This window comes from Haliaeetus leucocephalus, unplaced genomic scaffold (assembly GCF_000737465.1).
Source record: "Haliaeetus leucocephalus isolate CR32 unplaced genomic scaffold, Haliaeetus_leucocephalus-4.0 Scaffold273, whole genome shotgun sequence".
Lineage (NCBI taxonomy): Eukaryota > Metazoa > Chordata > Aves > Accipitriformes > Accipitridae > Haliaeetus > Haliaeetus leucocephalus.
Window position 1 is genome coordinate 7840527 of NW_010972709.1, and position 22754 is coordinate 7863280.

Genomic DNA, 22754 nt, shown 5'->3' on the forward strand with positions numbered 1-22754 from the left:
AAGGAGATAAGTACTCCATAAGACTATAAATAAATATATCTGTATGCTTTTTCCAAACCCAGAGCTGCAGATAATTTTCCTCATTCAAATTTGAGGAGAGTGTCTTGAATGGTATAGCACCTGGGCCAGCACGTACTATTTTATGGAAAGATTTGACATATCTGGGGAGCAGAGCTATCTGATGTCTAGTTGGCAGCTTTTAAAATACTTCATTTCTTGATATTCTTCTAATCTTACTGCTTTTATTGTCCCTTTACTAGACATAATTTTGTCTAGTTCTTGTTAAAGCTAACTCAATTTCCTGCCTGTATTTCTACTTGGGGCTTGAGTATCTTCGAAAGTAGACTTGATTGCCACCTTTTATTTGGCTAATATAAGACACAGACCTTATATGACGATATAAATTTCTAAATACACTTATACAAGGGTGTGGAAGAAATTCGCTTTATGTTTTGAAGATACTCCTCACAACAAAATGTGTTGTACTATTTTATAGTTGTATACCACAAAACTATATTTTTTCTTCTTTTTTTTTTTCCCCCCCCTAGGTCTAAGGACACAAGCGCATGTTCTATGGAGTTATACCTGCAGTTCATCCCTTGAAGAAAAATGAATGGTGAAAGCTACTGAACTAAGCTGTGATTGTACTGTTTATAGAAACACTACAGTTTTATAATACTGGTTCTGTTAACATTTTTTACCAAATAGCCATAAAAAGTAGTCTAAACAATTGGTTTATGAAGGTGTGTGGAGAATGTATATCTTGACATTGACTTTTGAGTATTTTTCATTAGAATTAATTGACCAAATATTAGGTAGGAATTATATTTTTACATACTTGAGCGCTGCTGAAGAGTTTCTCTTTGAAAGAATATATAAACATTGCACCTCAGGTAAACTGTAAATACTGAAGTTGAAATCCTGTTGGCTTAATGCTCCTTTTTCATAAAGGTGAAAGTTTCTCATCTGTCTTTTTTTTTTTTCTGTTGAACTATGTTAGTTTTTCAAAACAAGTTCCAAATAAACTGTCTGAAACTGTCCAGTTTATAAATGTTGTGAACATCAAAGCAACGGTGCTGACATTATGCTGATCTGCCTTGTATGTGTTAAGACCACAATGTGTTGGAGGGATCTGTTTCCCTGGGGTTGTTTCCAGCATATTTTTAAATGCAAGGATGAGGCAATACTTGACATTTGGATTTCAGTGTGGCATTCCTGAAATACGGTTGGATTCTTCTCTTGGCATTGGTTGCTGTTCTTCAGAGAAGCCTCTTAAACATCTCTACCAACATACAAACTTTTACAGCAGAAAATACCTAGGACTTGCATGAGAAACAATACTAATCTAAATGTTTCAAATGTTTAGTTTTGTACAAAAATCAATACAGTTACATTTAGAGGAAAACTACTTTGCACCTTTGTCCAAACTGTAAAGTCACAAACAGACAGACTTGCAATATGAATATGGGATCTACAGACTTCAAAAGGGATGTGGCTATGGTGTAGCCTGCTTGACTGTGCTTGGAAGCTTCTTGATGTCGAGTTTTAGCATCTACTGGGTGTTTAAAATAAGTGAGAAATAACCTGTAAATGGGAGAATGTCTCCTTTTATTTTTTTGTGAAGACAACAAGAGTTTTTTCTAATGCACATGCAGTTTAATTTTTGTAAAGGGAAGATGGCCAGTTACCAGCCAGTAAAGCAGAATTGTTGCATACTTCGACCTGCGTTCCTAGTTGCTTCTCATAAAGCCTGTAGTTAAGACTTAATTTCTTCTGTACCTGGCTTTGACTTCCATATATTTTAGTAAAACAAAAATGAAAAATTTTGCACTGTTCGTTTTGCTCTCTTCCCTCATACAGCAAATGTAAAATAGCAAAACCTAGAAACTCTTGTTTTTTCATTATGCAACTTGAGATGTTCCAGTTGTATGTCTTAGTTCCTGTATATGGGACCTATTTTTAATGTTTCTGTAAACTGGCGATGTAATGAAGTGCTGTGTATCAGGAAATTGTACACTATTTACCTTTTTTCCTGTTCATAAGCTGAGCCATATGTACATAATCTAGATTTTTGTTTTCCTAGTTTTGCACTTTTATAGCCTATTTTTTGAAGATGAATTCACTTGGAAAATGGTTAATCTATTTTTTTGCGTGATCTTTCAATGAGTCTTATAGAATGCATGCTGTAACTATCATCTGTGTACCTTACGGGGTTCTGTGATTAAAATGTATGGGGCTGATTTTTAAGATGTTTCAGCAAACAGATCTAAGACTTATTTGGTTTTAATCTCCCTTCATGCTGGTACAGTTTCCCTCAAGGCTTTTTCTGGTCGGTATCTTGGGGTTGGAATGGAAAAATGGACATGAAGACTCTATCCCGTGGCAGCACAGCCCTGTACTTCAGAATACACTTTGCCCATCAGTATTAACTATTGGGATACTACTGGTTTTGTATGTTTCTTTGGAAATAACAGTGCATATATAGAGGTACAAATTGTTGATTTTTTTTTTGTTTATGTATTTATTTCATTCCATTTTGGTTTATTTTAATTGTTGAAACCGGAAGTTGTCAAGCAGTAGGCACACATTACTCATTTAATTTATGACATATTTCACTTTAGTTGAGTATATTATTACATGTGGATGTAAATATAGACTTGGTGTTTTGCAAAACTGGTTTCTGTGTCTTGCTTTTAAAGCTTAAAATGAGTTGCCTGGAATTTCATATTCACTTGACCGTTTGTCATACTCGCACGGCTGGGGGAGCGGGAGAAGGAGAACCTGCCAACAACCAAAACCAAATTCATGCCCTGTTCGGTTGCTTATATGAAAATATTCAGCCGCTTCCCAGAAAATCCATCTGTGAGGCTTAAGAGGAAAACTCTTAAAACAGAAGAAACCTTTTGTTTCTTCTCTTTCAGTTATTTTCCTTCAAGAGAGGAAATTGAGTTATTGTATGGGTTTTTTTGTGGTAATAACATTATGAGGAGAGCATGTTGGTTTGGTTGTGCGGGTTTTTTTGGTTTTTTTTTTTTTGGTGAGATTTCAGAATTTGTATGGGCTTAAACTGTTTTTGAAACCAAATATGTTCTGAAAAATTTCTAGGTCTGATGTGTTCTTGGAACTTGACTGAGGTGTCAGACTTCACCAACACCTCTGACCATATCTCAAAACTAGATTATGAGCTTTGAAGACAGCTTGAAAAGACTTGTCAAAGGCAACTCGTCCTCGAGAGAAAGGGAGCTCATCAGATGAGATCCCCAACATACCTCAACCGCACTTAAGCGCACTTACATGAGTGACCACAGCCTCATTGACATCACAGGTTAAGCTTTTGATTCCTCTACTAGGCTGGCACTTGTTGCCGTGATAAGGCTTGTAGATTAGACTAGTTTCTTGACTTTAAGTAAAAGCAGTGCTGCTGGGGAGGATAAAAGCTTCCAAGTGTGAGAGCTTAAGAACAAAATGATGCAGTGTGTGGATCTGTCACTTGCTTTAGAAATAACAAGTTTGTACAGTGCCTGTGGTGCACCCACGAGGGGTCCTGGAGTCTTGCTACTGATGGCGTTCAGCTGGGCTTAGGGTAACATTCTGTGCAGTGCTTAATGACAACAGGGTTAGATGGTACAGGAAGCAAGTGTGAGCTTTGCAAGTCATCTTTACTATTAACCATGGCTTTCCTTTGGTTGTTCTTAGGAGTGCTAAGTGTCCTTTTTGCCTTTAGTTTCAGATAAGCTAGACTGACTTGGAGACAATAGATGTGTGCTCACTAACTGACTGAGAGGGAGGCATTAAAGATACGGAACCAGTACAAGGATATTCAGCTGAAGGTTGAAAAGTCTTTTTGTCTTCAAGTCTATTGCATCTTCAGTGTGGGATTTTGGAGGTGGGTTTTTTTCAGTGCTACCACATCTCTTTTGTCATATGATTGGTTCCTCAGTTGTCAGCTACATTAATACTGCTAAAACTTTCCCCCTGCCCCACTGCTTTGAAGTAAATGTTATTCCCAGTCTAAGCTGGGTTAATGGAAAGGTTTGAGATTCTCTTTGTGGGGAAGGCCAAAACAAAAAAGAAATGGAGTCAGTGAATAAAGTTCAGGTGTCTTTTCACTGTTAGTGTTGATAAAGCTACTCTAGTTAGGGGGTTGGCGAGATGTGCTCCTGACTCCATGGTCTGCTCTGGTTTCTATCCCCCTCATGCCAGTGAAGCCCTGTGATAACTGGTTTGCACAGTAACCTGCAGAGTGCCAGGTTCTGTTTGTTGCCTCCAAGCAGAGTATCAGAGGACTTCAAGTACTGTCTAAAACGCTGGAAGGCATAACTAAAATAGTGTTACTTTACAGTGACTGTAAGTGTTCAGATCACCATTATAAACACTTGTTTGAGGGATCTTCCTCATATGCTTTTAATAAATTACCAGTTGAGATACATAGACCACTGTACGTCTTGAAATTATGAAGAAGCAACACTCGTTTTCTTTTATGAAGAAGATGTAATATTAAATCACAAAACAGTTTCTTCTTCCCCTTTGTGAAAGAGGAAAATATGCAAGTGCGTTACTGAGCAGATTTCTCTGTTCATTTGCACACACTTGAGAAAAGTGCATTTAATTAGGATTAGCAAGTCTCTAAATTGCAGATGGTTCTCAGGGGAAAAAATAGTTATGAGTACATTCATGACATTAAAATCAGTACATTTAATTCAATTTCATCTTAATATTAATTCATAACATCTAAAGTAGTAGTTCCTACAGAAGATATTCATATGACTTAGGATTACTGGGGAAAATGAGATCTGGCATTTCCAAACATGCTACAGCATGATTACTATGTGTAATTATGCAGATTGACTAACTACATGCTAATTACAAGAGTGCCCATTTTGACATGTATTGTTATCTGTAACAAGGGTCAGTTCCATGGTATGCAGTTTTATTTAGTTGGGAGTTCATTATTAATAGGTATGTGAAATATTGCAAGAATTGGTAGCTAATAGTAGCTGTTGCAACATAATTCCAGAGAGAAGGTTGCTGTGTTGAGCATAGTATTGCGAAACGAGAAATGCTCTGGTTTGACACTTTTCAGACTGCCATGCTGGCCTCTGTTCTGACCACAGACCTGTAAGTATGCCATCTCCTCCTTTAAAGAGTTAAATGTAAAAGTGTGGTATCTCCCCGGATCATCCATTCTTAATTTTATTATTGCCTCTGGTTGAACTGAGCCTGACCTGCTTAGGGCTTTATATTCCTTCTGTATATTTTGTATGAAAGCAAAGCAACGTCCTTAGCTTTGGACCAAGCAGGATCTTTCTGCAGGATAGTGAAGCTTGGCACTGGGGAACTCTGGATTTTGGCGACACCTCGCCCTCTTTAGAATTTTGCTCCCTTGGTTTCCACTGAGGTTATCCCTAGCTCCCTACATGCAGAATATCATCGCTGCCGGCTTCCAGGTTGAGCTGGGCTCTGCAGCCTCCAGGAGTTCGCCTCTTCTGTTGTTTAACGCTTCACAAAGGTGTCTCGGCTTCTGTAGGACAGGGGAAGGTTGTTACCTCCAGTCTGCGTGTGGAGCACTTCGAAAGAGTCATCGTTGCTCCACTCGCTCACTCTTATTACTGGGGGAAGCTCTAGGGTGGGCAAAGGGGTGGCTTTCAGCAGCATCTTGATCAGGCGATGTTGCAGAGAGGGCAATCGCAGCATCGCGTTTCGAGGGCTTAGCGTGGGTTTGGGCATTAGATGGCGATGTTAGCAAAGAAGAGCCACCTGGAACAGGCTGAAGGAGGAGACGAGCCGTGCAGAGACAGACCAGCTCGCTGTGCGAAAGGTGCTGTGTATCTTAAGGCCAAGTTTACTTTAGATTCCTAAATTATTTAGCAATTGCATGAAAGTAGATCAAAATAAAACAAAAACACGGCTGCCCCAGAATAGACCATACATGCAGAAAGGTGTTGACCTATTTAAATAATCCGTGGAGCAGAAATCGTGGTACAACCAGAAAACTTCACCGACAAGTGAGATGAACCAAGAGAAATCTGTAGATACAGAAACATTATCTCCGATTTTCTCTTCTCACCCTATCAATATTTACTGAAATGTGTTGCTACAGAGCAGATTTAGAGTGCAGTTTAGCTGCTGGCTACCATTATTTCTGACTGCTCAACATTTTATGATTAATTAAATGATGCATTTTACAGTGCGGTACACATCACTATGAGACAGACATTTCCCTGCGTGAATCTTAGGTACAAAACTATTTGCAGGAGAAGATCTGGTCTAATAAAGAATTATGGAACACTTTGGCATTTAAAACTCATTTTACACATATAAAATGTTTTCATTAATCCTCTCTGAAAGTCATGACCTAATTACAGATTTTTCCTCTTGTTGAATAATTACTTGCAAAGAACCTTTCTGCGATTTCATCCCTCCATCTTTGGTGCAGTTTATTGGAACAATTGGTAAATAGTGAACAATAGAAGCCTGCGTTACCTGCGTGAGCTGTGGAAACGACAAACTTCTTGCATTTCTGCTAATTCTGGAAAATAAGGAAATAGTTTTCACTTAAAGCAAAAAATGCCCCCTCTTATCAAATTTTAAAAAAGTTGACATTTTGTCACAAAATATGTTATTTCAGTTTAGGGTACTTCTGAATTTTTAATATATATATGTTCTCAAAAATCTAATTAAACATTGCTAAATAAAGTCATTCTGAGCTAACTGAATGAAATTTTAATGTCAAAGTTGAGTATAAATAGTTTGGGAAAAGAGAAGATCAGAACAACTGAGTGAAATTGTAATTAATACCAAAATACATTTTCATCAAACTCGCTTTTTTTTTTTCCTCCTGTGTTCCTCCAACTACCTCTCACCAAAACCTCTAGAAACCCCCCAGCTTTTCAGCCAGCAGGCCAAGGTATTTTGTATACCTGCTTACAGGTTTCTGTTCTCAGTTAAATGAGGAGAAATGGCTCTGCACTTCAGTTATCTTTACTGTCCAGATAACATTTTTTTCAGGCTCAATTTTTTGGTAAACATGAGTGCAAATAACAACTTAATGGAAATACCTTCCCAATTTACTTCTCAATGTTAGCATCGTGCGTTTGCTCAGTGGGTTCCACAAAGTCAGATCAGGATGAGATTTAGCACTTCTTAATTTCTGTTTTTTTCTGATTTACCTTCAGCATTGTGTTTGAGTTTTTATTGCTTGTCTCTCTCTCCCTCTGCTTGAGGTTAAAAGGTAATTGAACTCAGCATTTCTGTTCAAATTGGGTCTTGTAAAAGCCTCTTTTAGCAGAACCTGAATCTGGGCCTTTGACATTTTGACAGAATCTGTTTTCAGGTTGAAAATTTTCTTTCCCCATAAGAAAGTTGGTTGTTTTCTGTTCGTCTCAAAAGCCTGAGCTGATCATCTCTAAAGCATTAGCACAATTGCTTACAGATGGACTTTTTATATAAAAAAAGCGATTTCCGCCTTCTGTAGTCTAGCATTATTGCTGTTTTCCTAAGCTCAGGGGCTTCTCATTTTGTTAATTTAACCTGAGTGCATGCTGGGATGAGTTTATCCAGAGCTATTGATATTTCATTAGTTACTTCAGAAAAACAAGCAAACAAAATTCTCAAGTGCTTGTAATGCTGTTCAGTTCTTGTCAGCTAAATGGGAATACTTGAATGTCCTGGTACAATAAATGTTTTGGCTTTGGCTTTGGCTTTTTGGGTTTTTTACTTGTCAGCAATCTTTGGCACTGGAATTATAAAGCCTGGTCTCAGGAATCCTTGATCACACCTGAATTGCACCATGCTACTGACCTACATATTCAAAAAGCCTGGTTCAGTGAATTTAGTTGAGAAGGCTTTAAAAATAAAGATCAGGGCTAGTCTACCAGCAAAAAGGACTTTTGGTAACTGAGGAACTGTAGCTGTATTTGCATCATTATAAATTAAAGCTGAGTATTAATGTAAAACTAGCATCAATTTTTTAAAAAAAGAAACTTCATATTTAAGGTATAGTTCTCTGGACAATATTCCTTTTATGTAATTTAATGCTTCCTTTGCAGTAGCACCTGAAATGTCCAGCCTCAGCATGGCAGCCCTGCTCTGTCTGGTCGCTGTAGGAACAACCAGTAGGCCAGAGTCTCTCCAAAATTTCAAAGGCGGTGTTCATCGCCACATCTATTCAAAGTCACTAAATATGTTACAGCCATAAAAGCATAATTTCACCAGCAAAAGTGTGTCTTTTCTGTACTAAAAATGTTGTAAATACCTTTCAAGTGACAGTACCATTGCAATAAATATTTTCAGCGTAGGCAGTCTTTGTTTCCCAAATGCTCTTCTTATTGTTGAGCTTTATCTGATCATCTCTGCAACAAGCCTCCTCCTCCCTCGCTTGGGCCCTTTAGACGTGAGATGCACTTAATATTTTAGGGACTTAGGTGTATTTTGCAGGAGAACCAGAGGAGATATCAAAGCACTTAGCCTGGATTACTGTTTGGGCTGCAGAAAACTCTGCCAAAGTCCTAAATTTTACAAAATGGAGTGGTTTGGACCTTGCTCCACAAGGCTGCAGGGGTCTGACGTGCTGAGGTTAAAATAAAGGCGGTATTTGAACTGTGTTTCCCCAAAGCACGGCTTGGTTAAGAACTCCTTTAGGGCATGTGGCTGGTGTTTAAAGTACCACACAGTCCCGGGGCAGTGGGGAGCTGGGTATCTACCGACAGCTCTCACCCTGTTTTGTGCCGCCTTTATCTACCACTGTATCCTCATATTGACTGAATCCCCTATGAGCACGTCCCTTTTTCTGCTTACTCATTTACGGTGCCAAGTGTGCTGCTGATCGTCAAAGAACACGGCGTGTGAGAAAACATCGTTTGAGGAGGACCACGTTCAGTCCTCACGTGCGCGTAGCCTAAATTTTGCTGCGTATATTTGGTGTGGCTGGTTATTTCTACCTGCCGTGATAAAAGCCTGGCCCCGCGCGCGACTGCCAACACCAGCGCACCCCTGGTCCCCGTGGGATCTGGTGGATGGAGGAGGAGGAGAGGATCTCCCAGCTCTTCGCCCTGGGTGCAGTGAGCGCCGGCAGCTGGGATGTCTGTGTGGGCTGTGTCCTGGGAGGATCCCCATCATCATCCTCAGGACCTCGACTCCCTCCTGTGAACAAGGAAAGATCCACCCAGTAGTGGGGAGCAACTTGATACAACCTGAACTTTTGTACTTTCTTTTGGATTGTTTTTCTCATGATATTTGTTGCTTTTCTGTCCATGAAGGCTGTTTCCTTTGCAGCCTTCCCTGTCCTCAGCCTGAGGTCTGGAGCCCAGTTAAAAGCTCAGTTTGCTCCAGAATCTCCTCTGAGCTGGGGCTGAGGAGTCAGCATGAACCAGGAACAGATGCTGAGCGTATTTAGGGTAGGCTTTTGTTCCTCTAAACTTTTGTTTTCCCAACCATATATCTTCCTAATAAACTGCCCTGAGTGACATCAACCTCTCAAGCCGCTGTGCTGGGTGCGGTGTGCTCAGCAGCCGTGCCCCAGGCTGACTCGGGAACGTGTGGCATCAGCCATGTGCAAACTCCCAGGAAAGTTCAGTCCATGCTCCGGTGTAAGTGATGGACCCACGCAGAAATGTCCCCAGCCCGGGTACCCCCTCGCCCTTGGATGAAGGGGATCGGGGCGGTGAACGGGGCTGTCTGTGAAGGGCGGCCAGCTCGGGTGGCTCTTTTGTGCTTTTAAATTTCAGAGGAAAGAGTGGATCCTTCCCATTTTGTGGTGTCTCAGGAAGGTGAGCCGGATAATCCTACTCCTGGCGTGGCAAACCCCAGCCCTGGGTCCCAGGCTCACCTCTCCTGCCTCCCACACACTTGGTGATGTCCCACTTGAAGTCCTTTGTACCATGACCTTGGTGCCCTTCTGGAGCTAACCAATCTCTCCTTAGTACCCGGACTTCACTGTCAGACCAGCTATTTAAATTGTAAAACATTCAGCAAAGGTAGAAGGTAGACAGAATTAAATTTATTCCTGAATTGTTGAATAATGTAATATTCGTGTTGTACATAAAAGAATCACAAACCACCCAGCCTGATTTTCCTATGAAAACATTTAACTTTTATTAAATCAAGACAGTTTTAAGGAGCAGCAAAAAATGAAAGCAAAAACAACAACTGAACCAGCTTTCAAAGTTGCCCTGTAGCCAAAACATCCATCTGAGAAGCTGAAGGGTTGATTTTATTTGTTTGTTTGTTCTTCTGCTGGAGTGTATCACCAATAATTAAAAAAAAAAAAAAAAAAAAAAGATACAAGTTCAAACCCTTGGAATAAATTAGAGCAGTCTCTTAAGCCTGCTGAGAGCTGCCTACAACTGGTTTGGCAGTCTCCATCAATAGGGGAATGCTGGAGCATGGGTAGGCGCTTGATCCTGCCCAGTCCTGATCCTGCCCAGTCCCGATCCTGCCCAGCCGGCTGGACCCGGGGCTCTGGGACAGAGGGGACCTGGCCCCTTGCAGACCACGGTTTTGGCCCCGCAGCCTTTCGGGGTGGCGTGGGCCAGCAGCCGTGTGCAAGGGCACGAGGTGAAAACACGCTCAAGTGTCGCGTGTATTGCTGCTTTGTGGAGTCGCTAAAATATTCGGGGTCAACGCCTGTGCGCCTTGCAGGTGAGACTCCCTTCAGGCCAGGATTTGGCCCTGTACCTATAAAACATGCCTAAACCATTAACTGTTCTTCCCAGGAAAGTGGCAGAGGACCCTGCGTGCTGGAGTTAAGTCAGAAAGGCTAGACAAAGCCCTGGGGAGCGGTCTGCGGGGAACAAACCTGTATTGGCAGACAGCAAGATAAATTGGATGATCTAATAGTCCTTTTCCATCTCTAAGTTTTATGATTCATTTGTTATTTTAGCCATCTATATATATTTTTTATTTTACCCTAGAGGGGTTTCTTGAAATGTGTGCAATATATTCCTTTTAAAAAAAAAAAAAACCAAACCACTTAAAAAAAAAAAAAAAAAAGTCAGCATTGCAGGATCCAAGGCACTGTCTTGTAAGTGTAGTCGCTAACGAACTACCCGGTCGGTGTGTAGAAGTTGAAGGGTGGCCGGTGCAGGTCAGCCGTGGGTGCGGGACGCTCACACCCAGGAGCGGCTGGTGGGGCGAGGAGGGCGCAGCGCCTTTCGTCGGCTTTGGCTCTGTGCGATGGGGCTGGGCGGTTGAAGCAGGGACGGGTGCTGTCCTGCTGTCCCCTGTCCTCCGTGCCAGGCTGGAAAGACCCCGAGGGGTGCTTGGGAAAGGCGGGAGGTTTAGAGGAAATCGGAGAAGTGCGACGGCGGGGCGGGGGAACGCATCCGGCTCTTTCCTCCCCTCTGGTCTCCCTACCACAAGTTGGGGACACCTGCCCTCTCCTTCAGGGACCGGAGAGCACGTGGGTGGGATGGAGAAGCTGGATGCTCTGCCCTCGGGACTGCGGCCACGCAGCCGGCCGGGCTGACTCGAGGTGGGCTCGACAGTTCATCACGGCGAGCAAGAGCGGCGGCAATTAAGCATGGCTAACAGGTGATACTGTACCCATCAAAATTTAATGAGTACAAGTCTGGGGAATCTCTGCCACGGAGAGCTTTGACTCATCGGCAGTAAATAACCCATCCTGGCCGGGCCGGCGTGCGCTGCCGCACTCGGGCGCGTGACACATCGCCCGGCTTGGGGGGGACGTTACGGGGGACGAGGGAGTGCTTAGGGAAACTAAGTGTTAAACAGAGCCATCCGTCTGAGGTGGAGCTCTTGAGAGAAGGGTGTTTGGTATCTCAATCATGCCTGGTTTATGGCTAGCGAGCCTTGAATTTGTGTGACAGCAGCCCAATGCCTCGCTGTAGATTACACCATAAATAACGCAGGCATGGAGTGGTCAGAGGAGGGAAAGAAAAAGATCTGTAGAAACAAATGCACGGTGGTGTAGTTGGATTTCTTTTTTTCTTTTGCTTATTTTAAGTGATTATTATTTAAGGGAAAGGAGGCTGCTAGAAATCGTTCGTGAGTTTTACTGAAACAGGCACATTCCTGTGGTTTTTTTGTTGTTTTTTTTTTTTTTTTTTTTTTTTTTTTACTCCCACAGCCTCTCCAGGTCAGTCTTTTTCTTTCTCTACAGAGAAAGAAAGGAAAAAAAAAAGAAAGAAAGAAAAGAAAACCCACACAAAAATCAATCCATCAAATGTCATTACAGATTTATTAAGCCTGATGTAGAAAGACTTTTAACAGTAACATCTTCAGAAAGCATAAAAAGAGCACTTCTGTTCAGTCTTGTGCTTTGAAAATCTAAATATATTTTTATCATATAAATAATTCTTTTCATGTTTTAAGTGCATCTGTTTTTTTTTTCCTTTTCAAATTTCCATTTTACAATTGGCCAAAACTGAAGTCTGCATTGACTGAAATGAAGCCATTTGCAAAGCTAATGATGTTGTGAAGCATGTCTATGGTGAACCATATCAGCTAGATTTCAGAAAGGTAGTTCAATGAGTGCAGCATTAAAATGAGGGACAGCCTCCAGCAAAATCATAATTGAACACACCCAAGTCCTTAATGTCTGCAGTTGGGTTTCCTGATGCAAATTACGATAACATTTCAGATGTGAGCAGTCGCTTTCCAATAGCTGCAGTGGAAAAGAGACATTTTATGCCACAAAGGAAAGAATTACCATGTTTAAAAATGTAAATAATATATGTATAGAAACCTTTTTTATGGAAATGAGGCATTCAGGATTATGTGAACAGTTTGGGCTATTTTTTTTTCCTTTTAAACACAACAGATAAAGATGTGTGATCTATTATTCAGGGCTTTAATTACAGTTCTAAAACTGCGGTGATTTTATTAAAAAAAAAAAAAAATCCCTGGGCATAAAAAGTAATGTTTTCTGTGGTAAAGTTGAGGGATTTTTTTTTTTTTTTTAACAATGTATTTACCATGGTAAAAATACAGAACAAAAAAAATCACCCTTAATATATTTCAATGCTGCAAAAATCATACACAGAAATACATCTTAAATGCACTGGAATACAGTCATCTTCCTGTAAATCAGAAAAGGCCTTAGATAAATAGGTTTGACCTGATTTAAATTTAATGAGATACATAGTCCTGATTGTTAATAATTGATTTGGGGGAACCCAAAACAATAAAAGCAGTAATCTCCTCTAGTATAAATTATACGAATTTATTTAGCAATCAACCAAAGGGGAAAAATTGCCATTAACATTATCAATTTGTTTAGTTTAAGTTAGTTATAATAAGCAAATAATTTGAAGCAAAATTGCCAGCTAGGCTTTGAGAAAGACAGTAAATATTGGGAAGATGCGTATCTGTGATGAAGCTTTGGGGCCACTAGGTGGTACGGTCCTCCCAGCAGAAAGGCGTTTTTCCATTGTAAGGACCATTCATAATCATCAAAACCAAGTGAAACATGGTTTTGATTAAAACAGCCTGTTGGCTCAATAATCTTAGTAATTTTAAAAACATCCTTAATGTGGAAGAAGAGCACTGCAATGTCAGAAATGGCCTTGGGGCCCATTATAAACAGCAACAAAATAAATAAGGAGGAGAAATGAGAGGTCATGAAAACAAAATTAAGCTAATGTTTCAAATTTTGACAATTATGAATTGTTCCTCCAAGAAGACATTAAAAAAAAATTCAGGCACTATTAGATAAAATACAAAGAGAATAATTGTACATGTATGAGTTTTCCCATGGGACTAAGCATGCTTTAAAAGCAAAATTTGACTTAGATTTCCCCTCTTCCCCCCCGCCCCCCTTTATAGCCAGCAATTGGGCAGGTCTCATGCAAACACAGACTTGCTTCTCAGAGTTCCTCCAAAAACTCATCTCTAATTCCTTTATGAGCCATTAAAAGATGATGACCAAGAAAACAAACAAACAAAAATTACAAGCATATTTTCTATACAAAAAAAAAATAATATCCCCCGTTATGGACCAATTTTTGTAGGAAACCGAAACAAGCAAATATAACAAAATCTGTGTTCATAACATGGCAATATAGTTAATATATACAAATATGTACAGTATAAAAATGCATCAAAGGCGCAACTTTTCATCCAAACAAGCTGCAGTGCACAATGAAAAGCAGCTTGGCCCCCCTCCACTCTAAGTATACAGGCAATATATTCTATACAGCATGCACTTGTTACAAAATTAGTGCATAAGCACTGAAACATTCTACAGATAAAGTCACCGTGAGTCCTCTCGGAAAGGAGTCCCATTTGCGTTGTTAATATAAAAAATGTGTTTAATCTTTCCTTTTTGCAATTTGTAGTATATACATTTTTCTTAAAGAGAAAGGAGCTTTTGATTCTTTTTTTTTTTTATTTTATTTTTTAAACAAAATTCTAGACCTAACACCACGGGTCACAGATGTAACCTGAAGATGCTGCCAATACCAAACTTACTACATACCACAAGCGCTGGGGCAGAGCAAAACCGTCAAATTTACTATTATGGCCAACTATGCTCTATTATTTAAAATGGGTGTGGATCGCTCATGATTCCTGCTGACATAGTCAAGATAATAAAACCCAAACCAAATGTACAGAAAAACAAACAAAAGGATTAATAAGTGGTGCCTGAGCACTAGACAAAAGGGCATATTGTACCAGAGACATATGACAGTGAAGTACCCTGAGCCAAATAAGAACTGTTTAGCTTGTCAGCTTTTGCAACCTGTATTGCACATTCCAGCATTTGCTGCATTATAAAGCCAAAATACTGCATTGTACATCCTGAAGATATCTGCTGCTTTGCTTGGTGCCAACAGTGCCCAGCTGTTACTTCAGCCACAGCATCATCGCCTGTTTATAAATAGATACACAGACGTACACACATGGACAGTGTGCCAGTGTATGCACAAATATGCGAATGTATATAGGGGGTAGATATCTGTGTCTAGCTGCATATCTACCTAGATATGTACAGATATGTATTTTTTAATGTTACATGGACCAGCTAGTAAGTGAAAACATTGCCCATATAAATCTTCCACATTTGAGACAATTGCATGGATGTTTAAGTACTGTAAGTACATCCCTCACCTGGGGCTGATGCCCCCGTGGGGATGCGGCTTTCCAGGGAAAGCGGTCCTTGCATTTAATGTAGCTGCATTTTTGCAAGATGTTATTTTCATTTGCTTTTTAAAATATTCATCTTTTTTTTTCCCTGCTATCTCATCTAAGAAGTCTTATGAAAGAATTTGTTGCCTTTACTTAGAGCCAAAAAAAGGAAAAAAAAAAAAAGTTTGCTCAGCTAGATGGTATGAACTCAAGCGGAGATGTACGATCTGCCAGGATTAGTATTTAATCTGTTGTCTCAAACAGGGCTTTTTACAAAGGCCTGAAGACATTTCATGAGCTGAGAGTGATGATGAACTGGAAGTTTATTACTCTGCAGTTAAGTCCAGTGGTACAGCTATTTCACTTTTAAAAATACTCTCAAAGAAAATATTGTACAGACACTTTGGTACAAGAAACAACAGTGTCATCTTAAACTTTATCTACTCTTCACATTTTTGCCAGCATAGTTAAAACAAAAAATGACCACTAGTGTAGACTGAAGTATACCGGGATAAAAGTGCTTGCACTGGTATAAAAGTGGTCCAGCAAAGCAAAATAAGCTGTACCAGTATAAAGTGCTTTATAGCGATACAACTGTTTTTACATTAGGACTTTTACCAGCATAGTCACATCAATAACAAAGTTTTGCAATCACTTCCCTGACATAACCATAAAACTTCTGAAGTGCAGACTGTGCCTTAGATTTAATCTGCACGGAGCTAGAGACTGTTTGCTGAAGTTGTTTTCAAAACCATCTAAACATGTTAGGAATCCAAGGTTAGGACCGTGAGGACAATGTTTGGGGCTGTGTAGACGGAGGGTAAATGTGCTGAATTCAAAGGAGTAGCTCTGGATTTACACCAGAATAAATGAATTCAGAATCTGGCTTCTGTTTTTTAGAAGTTGGTATAAATAAAGCTGAAGACTGAAATGAAACGGGAGGGAGGCAGTCGCAGGGAAGATTAGGAACATGCTGGCGGGACACGGCACAGCGCGTGTGGGATGCACACCCTCTCCCTGGGCTTTTACACTTGGCACGTTCATTTGCAAAGGTATGTTGGCTTCTATTATCACTGTAAACCCACTATTTTTATTTTTTTAGTCTTTCACTGTCCTTCCGGAGATGATTGGAGAACAAATTCCTAAATTCTCTGTGCTTGTGTGATGTCAACCACTGCAGGAAATAATTAACAAAAGAAGAAAAAAGAAAATCCAGGAAACATTTCTTTCTGGAATCACTACCTAGTGGCTCACGCAGGGCCACCAACAGAAAGATTTAACTTGACTTCAGGTGCTGACAAATTAGGACCTCAGTTTGGTGAAATGTGAATTGAAATCTGCCTTTAGGTACATATAATTTATTCTTCAGTTGCAAGTTTCAAAATGTTACATTCGCTGTGGTCCACGCTGTCACATATAAAAAAGGCTCAGTTTACACCTACCACCGTCCAGCTCAAAATCTTCAGCACCATTACTGAAAAGTTCTTCATTTTAGTGAAATTCGATAACCTCTTGCTGATCATTTTCAACCAAGGACAGAGGTTTGGCAACAAGGAAAGTTGCAACCTGTGGGATAAATTGTGAGGCGGAGCAGGACACCCAGGCCAACAAGACCACAGTGGTGTTGACCCTGTTGTGACTCTGAAACCCAAAGAGAAGCTGGTCTGAGGTCTCCTCTTGGGTGGCCGGTAAACAGGAATTACAACTCTATGTAGCTCCTGGGAGCAGCTTCCTGGGAGCAAAAATAATATGTCAGGTTGTACTGTAAGAAGATGGGCACATACCAGTAGCACTTTTTCAAAATATATAGAGGTGGTTATATCAGTGCTCTTGCTTGGGGACAGATGGCCTTTAAAGCCTGCTGTAATTGCAACATATTGATCTGGAATCTGTGATCAATAGTGTCTTTATAGAGAGAATTTTAAATATAAATTGCATCGTATATCTGTTTGCGAAGACAAAAGTCCTATGTGACGGAGATCCACCTCCACTTAGCTGAGGCGCTTTCTCCAGCCTGAGCAGAGAGGGGACGGGGACGGTGGCCACAGCCCACAGCCTGGGGCGCTGAGCAGAGCCATTTCGTTGCTGGGAGGAAAGCTCTGCCAAAATTCGGTTGCCATCTTTCGTTCCCCTGCGTTTTCTCAACAGGTTTGATTGCAAGGTAATATTCACAGCAAGAACGAACCGAGGGCTGACCGGAGCTGCTGTGCTTGAACCAGAGCAGCACCTCTGTGGCAGGATCAGGCCATTAGTAATTAGCAGAGAGCAAATCTCCGCTCGGTAGCTCTCACCCCGGGCCAAAACTCTGTTACTTTTGTACTTTCCCGATCACCGAGGGCAGCTTGCTGTCCGTGCAAAGCCCGCACGGACGCTTCCCAGTGGGAATATCCCTTTCTATTTTAGGAACTGAACTGTTGGTATAAATTAGTCAATAAACATGGTGCTTTATCAAAACACGATTAAGGAAAGCAAAGAGACCAAAAATTAGGGAAACAATCCTTGCCATCTGAGTGTGTGAGTTGACTCAATAGCCTGTAAAACTGGCTTGGAAGGCTTCAACCCCTATCGTGTTAATATATAATTATTGATTTTTAAAATGACTTCTTATATCCTCCATGATCTCTGAAAAAGCGAGGGAGGTCAGTCTTGAAAATACTTTTACAAGTAGGTAATAAAACCCATGATAAGTTGCATTGACAAGTAATTACTGGGCAGGTTTGTTAGCGGATTCTCAAAGATTTTTTTTTTTTAAACCAACAATTATTATTGTACTAATGACAGCCATTTTTAAAGTTAAGTGTCCGTCTCCCTCTCAGCTTAAATAATAACGGCCTGGAAAAAACACCTGAGACTGATCCACTGAAATTCTTATATATTGGGCTCCAAAGAGATGCTAATTACGTCTCCCTCTTTTATAATAGAACTTTTTTCTTAAGGTGCTATGGCTTATTTTGACATGGATGGTGGCGGGAAGGGAGCTATGGTTTCTGAATAAATCTCTCAAAGCAGTGTGTAAGGGTAACAATTCTTACTGCTTTATTGCAGTGCAAGAGCATAAACAGCTTGGATATGTGGTGTATCAATATGCCACTTGTTAATAAGCAAGGATGTGAATCATAAATATTCGGCTGTTTGATCACCAGGCTTTTAATTAATGTTTTGATGATCTCCAATAAGAATAAAAGTCAGAACGCTAGATATTGAGTAGATACGACAGAGAAAAGATGCAATGATTTTCTGTGTTACCTGATTTATATGACAGATAAACTATCAACTCATCCAGTTTCGTACAGAGGAAGAGAGAGGAGAGATGTATATTTTCTTTTTTTATATCATATTGTAAAAAAAAAAAAAATCACTTAATTCAAATGTGTACCTAAAATGTTCCCAGAGGATAGTGATGCAGGCAAAATAATCAAGGTTTAGCACTGTGTAATAAAGGTTTGTGGCCAGATTTTAAATGAAGTAGCTGTTTCTGCACTTGCCTGTGCTGGAGTGAAGCCTCCTGAGCAAAACATGCTGCTGGGCTGGCCAGACCTCCCTTGGGGGGACCGGCACTCCCGAAAACCTTGAGAGAGGCTTTCAGCTCTGGGGTCCCAGGTGCCAGCACAGCTGGGGCTGGGGCTGCCGATGGTGGGACCATATTTCCTACCATCACCACGAGCCCGCCGCTCACCAGCTACGGGGCACCGGGAAAGCCTCTTTTCTGCCAAAATTGAGCGCGAGGAGCCCCAGCCCTGGATGCTGTGGGCTGCCTCTTGTGGGAAGAGGGCTCCTTGCTCCTGGCAGCGGCCCGTGTCGGCATCCGTGCGGCTCGGCCACGGCTGCAAGCGGCAAAACATACTGCAGGGAGGGTTTCTACCAGAGCAGACGGCAAAACGCCCGGCTGCGACAGGGCGCGGGATCGGGGTCATCCGAAGTTGGTGGGAACTTCCCCCATCGGATGCTACAATAAGCCAAATATTTTTTCTAGATAATCCAAAAGCTTGGGGAAAGGAGCGGGGCTGCAGATAGGCATGTAGTTTCTCCCAAGTGGCGTTTTGCCATGGCACTCTCTGCCTTTGGGTCTGTGCCGCAGGACCCACCTTGTGCAACTTCACTTAATAACTCTGAACCGGGCTGTGCAATTTAACAGCTTCTGAGGAGCTCGATGCTAATGCATTGATTTTGCTTTAATAGAATTTTGTTGTCAATGGCTGGTGCTCAGCACGGTGCAGGCTTCAATCTTAACCCATCTGAAGGCTCTGCTCGTTTCCAGTTGAGCTCCGTTCATTTCCAGTTGAATAGGTTAAGCAAAGACAGACCTCACTGTTCTCAATTCACTTTATGATCCTCCCATCATAAAAAATAATATCAGCACCTTGCTTTTCATGTCAGAACTACATTTGAGCTGCTATTCCCTATGCCCATGAGTAAATCCCATAAAAGCCGCCCCGTTGTACTGTCGCTATTTTTCCTTGTGGATGATTGATTGATGGATGAGTGCTGACACTTCAATGAAGCTATTTCGACTGCCATCTCAATCCGATGATGTGAGGGGTATATTTTCTGTCCATGCCTCATTACTTCAGAATGACATTCCTGGAACTTCATTTACTTTTTCCCTCCTTCCCTCAAGCGCCATATTTTTTCCCATCTAGGTTATGCATGCCATAAAAAAAGCAATTTGCTATTATATGTGGCATAAGGGCAACACTTTCCCTAGGAGGTAAATAAGAAGGGCCTTTTTTCCTCCTCCATGTTGAGTTTAGGGATCATGTCAAAATTTCCCAAACAATGTCAAAACAGGCCCTTCTGCACATGCCACAGGGAATGCAGTAAACGTATTTAGTCTGATTTTGTGAATGCTGCCCTTCAATTATATCCTTGAACGTCTAAACCAAAACAATAGTAAAAGACACCCCAAAGCCCTCTCTTATTTGAGAAGGATCCTCTTCTCAACTTGTGCCTAGCATACTTTGAATATTTCATTTGCAATGGAGTGGCGATTTACAGCTTGATCCAGGCTTATTTTTCCTTTGAGAGTAAGGGAAGTTCGTCGTTAAATGCAGAGATGGATTTGCCTACTGGAGGTTGCTTTCGCTGCGAGGAAATGCTCAGCGAGAGTAAACAGGGCTGCGCCTGATTTTCCAAGCAGTGTACTAGGTAACGTGAGACTTGTGACATTAGCATATCCTGGAAGATTTTGTGAGTTGACTCGGGACCCGATTTTAATCTGTGTAATACAGTATTCCCGTTAATAATAATGTATAATTAAGACATCCGTTAAAAATCCATAACGTTAATTTAATGGAGAAAATCTAATACAGTTCTATTGGAATTTTTACGTTAAATTAACTTTAACGGGCTTTTAATGGATGTCTTAATTAGATCTCATTATTAACGTGAATATTCCACAAATTAAAATTGGGACCTCAAAGTTTTAATGAAAAAAGTTACAAGCACAAATTTGAAATTGCCATCTTTTTAGTCCCCTTCTTCCCAGGTCTCGGTTGACTTGAAGACAGCTGTAGTTTCCAGCCTGTCCGTGCCGGCGGTACTAGCCAGGCCGGACAGAGCGCGCGACCAGATTCTGATCTCATTTACGGTGGCATAAATCCAATGTAACTCCATTGACTACAACAGGGAGCTTTAGATTTACACTCACCTAACTGAGAAAGGAATTCTACTTTTATTCTTTTATATCTATATATAGATATTTATATAGTGATATTTATATATAGATATACCTATATTTATATAATGTTCAATAATCTAACAATAGTACTTTCGTTTAAAAATCACTCCATCGCATATGTCTCGTCATAAACCGTAATGGAGATTTAAATATATATATATATCTGAGGAATAAAACAAACTGAAAATAAACCATTTTAAACAAATCTTTGGCAGCAACATGGTTAAGCATAACTATTTGAACAACTTGCACAGAAGATTAACATTGTTCAGAGGTTTTTTGGCTCAGAATCTGTTTTAACTTAATAATTCTTGTACTTACTGTGATGTATTGATCCCTAGTGCAATGACTGGATTGGGCAACCCAGGTGCAACAGTAATAGCTGCACAGAATAGAAACATTTCCTTTAGACAAACTATCCCAAAGGGGTTATAAATAGGAAATGGACATTACCATGAAAAGTAAAGCTTCCAATGTGACTGCATCTTGTGTAGCACACTTGGACATTAAACTATGAAGAATTTTTTTTTTCCTGTCAAGTGTTACAAATTGACGAAATAAGTACATCAATGTTCTCAGTCATTATCTTACTTCAGTGGCACTTTGTTTTAGTGACAGCAAAAAGGGACAGTGGAGACCAGACAGCCCCAGTGCAGTTTATCAATGAAAATCTAATATCGTCCATAAGCAGGGGAGTGGAAATCAATACTTCATTACCAAATTGTTAGTGAGGATGAAGAAGAATAGCGGGAGTTTTTTTGGCAGTCTTCTCGGTCCGGGTTGTTGTGAGTTCAATGTCAGGATCGGAGTGACGCGCAGGGGCGGGCTGGGTGTGGGAAGCCTGGGCTGGAGAGCTGGAACTAAGGCATTCGTCCTGCAAGCAGAATAATAATAATAACAACTATTGTTACCAAGTTTCTAATCACAATTCCAGATTTTATTGCATATGTTCTTTTATCAATAGACATTTCTGGAAATGAGTCAGCTTTGCTTTACTTTGTCCACCCATAGGCTCACAAAAAGCAAGGATGCAGAAATGTGAATAACCCCCCCCAGATCCTTATGTCCGTAACTGTGCAGGGATTAGTGGGTAAACTCCAACTGACGCTGCGGCTCTGCCTGGTCCACTGAGTGTGTTACTCTGCATCTCTGCTTTTCCCTCATGTTGCCTAAACCTGGACAACACAACGAGCTTCTTTCTACTACCAGCCAAGAATAGACTCTAAAATCCTCGTGGTGAGTTGGATATCTTGGTAGCCACATTGTGTTTCATTACTTGACTATTGCTGTGTTATTTCTGGTTGTTGTGGCACCTCCCCAGCATTAAAAGCCGCTGTTCTTCTAATGGAGCTTTTCCATTGTGCAACTACTAAAAGTGCTAAGTGACTCAAGTTGTGAAGTTACTTCTACATAGAGACAGAAGGTGCTTGCTTTATTTAATTTCAAGATGTGGGTTTAAAAGTTCAGCCCAAAGCTGAGTCGTGTTTTGCTTATAACCTGAGAGAAAGATACTGAGAAAAGCAGTAGAAAAAAACAACTGGAAAAATAGGGTGAGAAATGAGGCAGGCAATAAGTAGAGTGAAAGTCAATCTGGAGAGAGCACAAAGGAAAAAAGACCAGCAGCAGGCAAAGAGAAATATGTTGCTGAAAAATATATTATCTGTTCAAGGCCACGGACATTTCAGCAAACACAACTCAAATCCTGCGGCGTGTTGCCTGTGTTCTGGCTAAATCAACTGGAAATTCAGTAGTAGCTTTATTTAAAGTAAAATAAACTCAGCTTTTCAAAAAATTCCATATGAAAACAAAAAAGTCAATTGACTTCATGCTATTTAGTTTATAATTTGGTTTGTTTTACAATATCTTCACTTTTTCAGTTTTCACAGTGATGCTGAGTTGTGCATTGGCAACCCAAACCTGCTATGGAGAAATTGTTGGAAGGGAAGAAGAGGTTTTGGCAGCTGAATGTAGAGACTTTTGGCAACTGAGGATG

The 22754-nt window shown here is 40.6% G+C and overlaps 1 protein-coding gene across 3 annotated transcripts in view; it reads left to right on the forward strand.

The window, feature by feature from the left end:
- Positions 1-2673, forward strand: part of ZNF217 (zinc finger protein 217) — a 28641-nt gene extending 25968 nt beyond the window's left edge. For all 3 annotated transcript variants that reach the window (XM_010569621.1, XM_010569623.1, XM_010569622.1), the window contains one exon: positions 549-2673. Coding sequence is in view for 1 of the 3 variants with exons in the window: in XM_010569623.1 (XP_010567925.1) it covers positions 549-613 (65 nt within the window). In the remaining 2 variants the exon portion in view is untranslated. The remainder of the gene's footprint in view (positions 1-548) is intronic.
- Positions 2674-22754: the final 20081 nt, after the last annotated feature.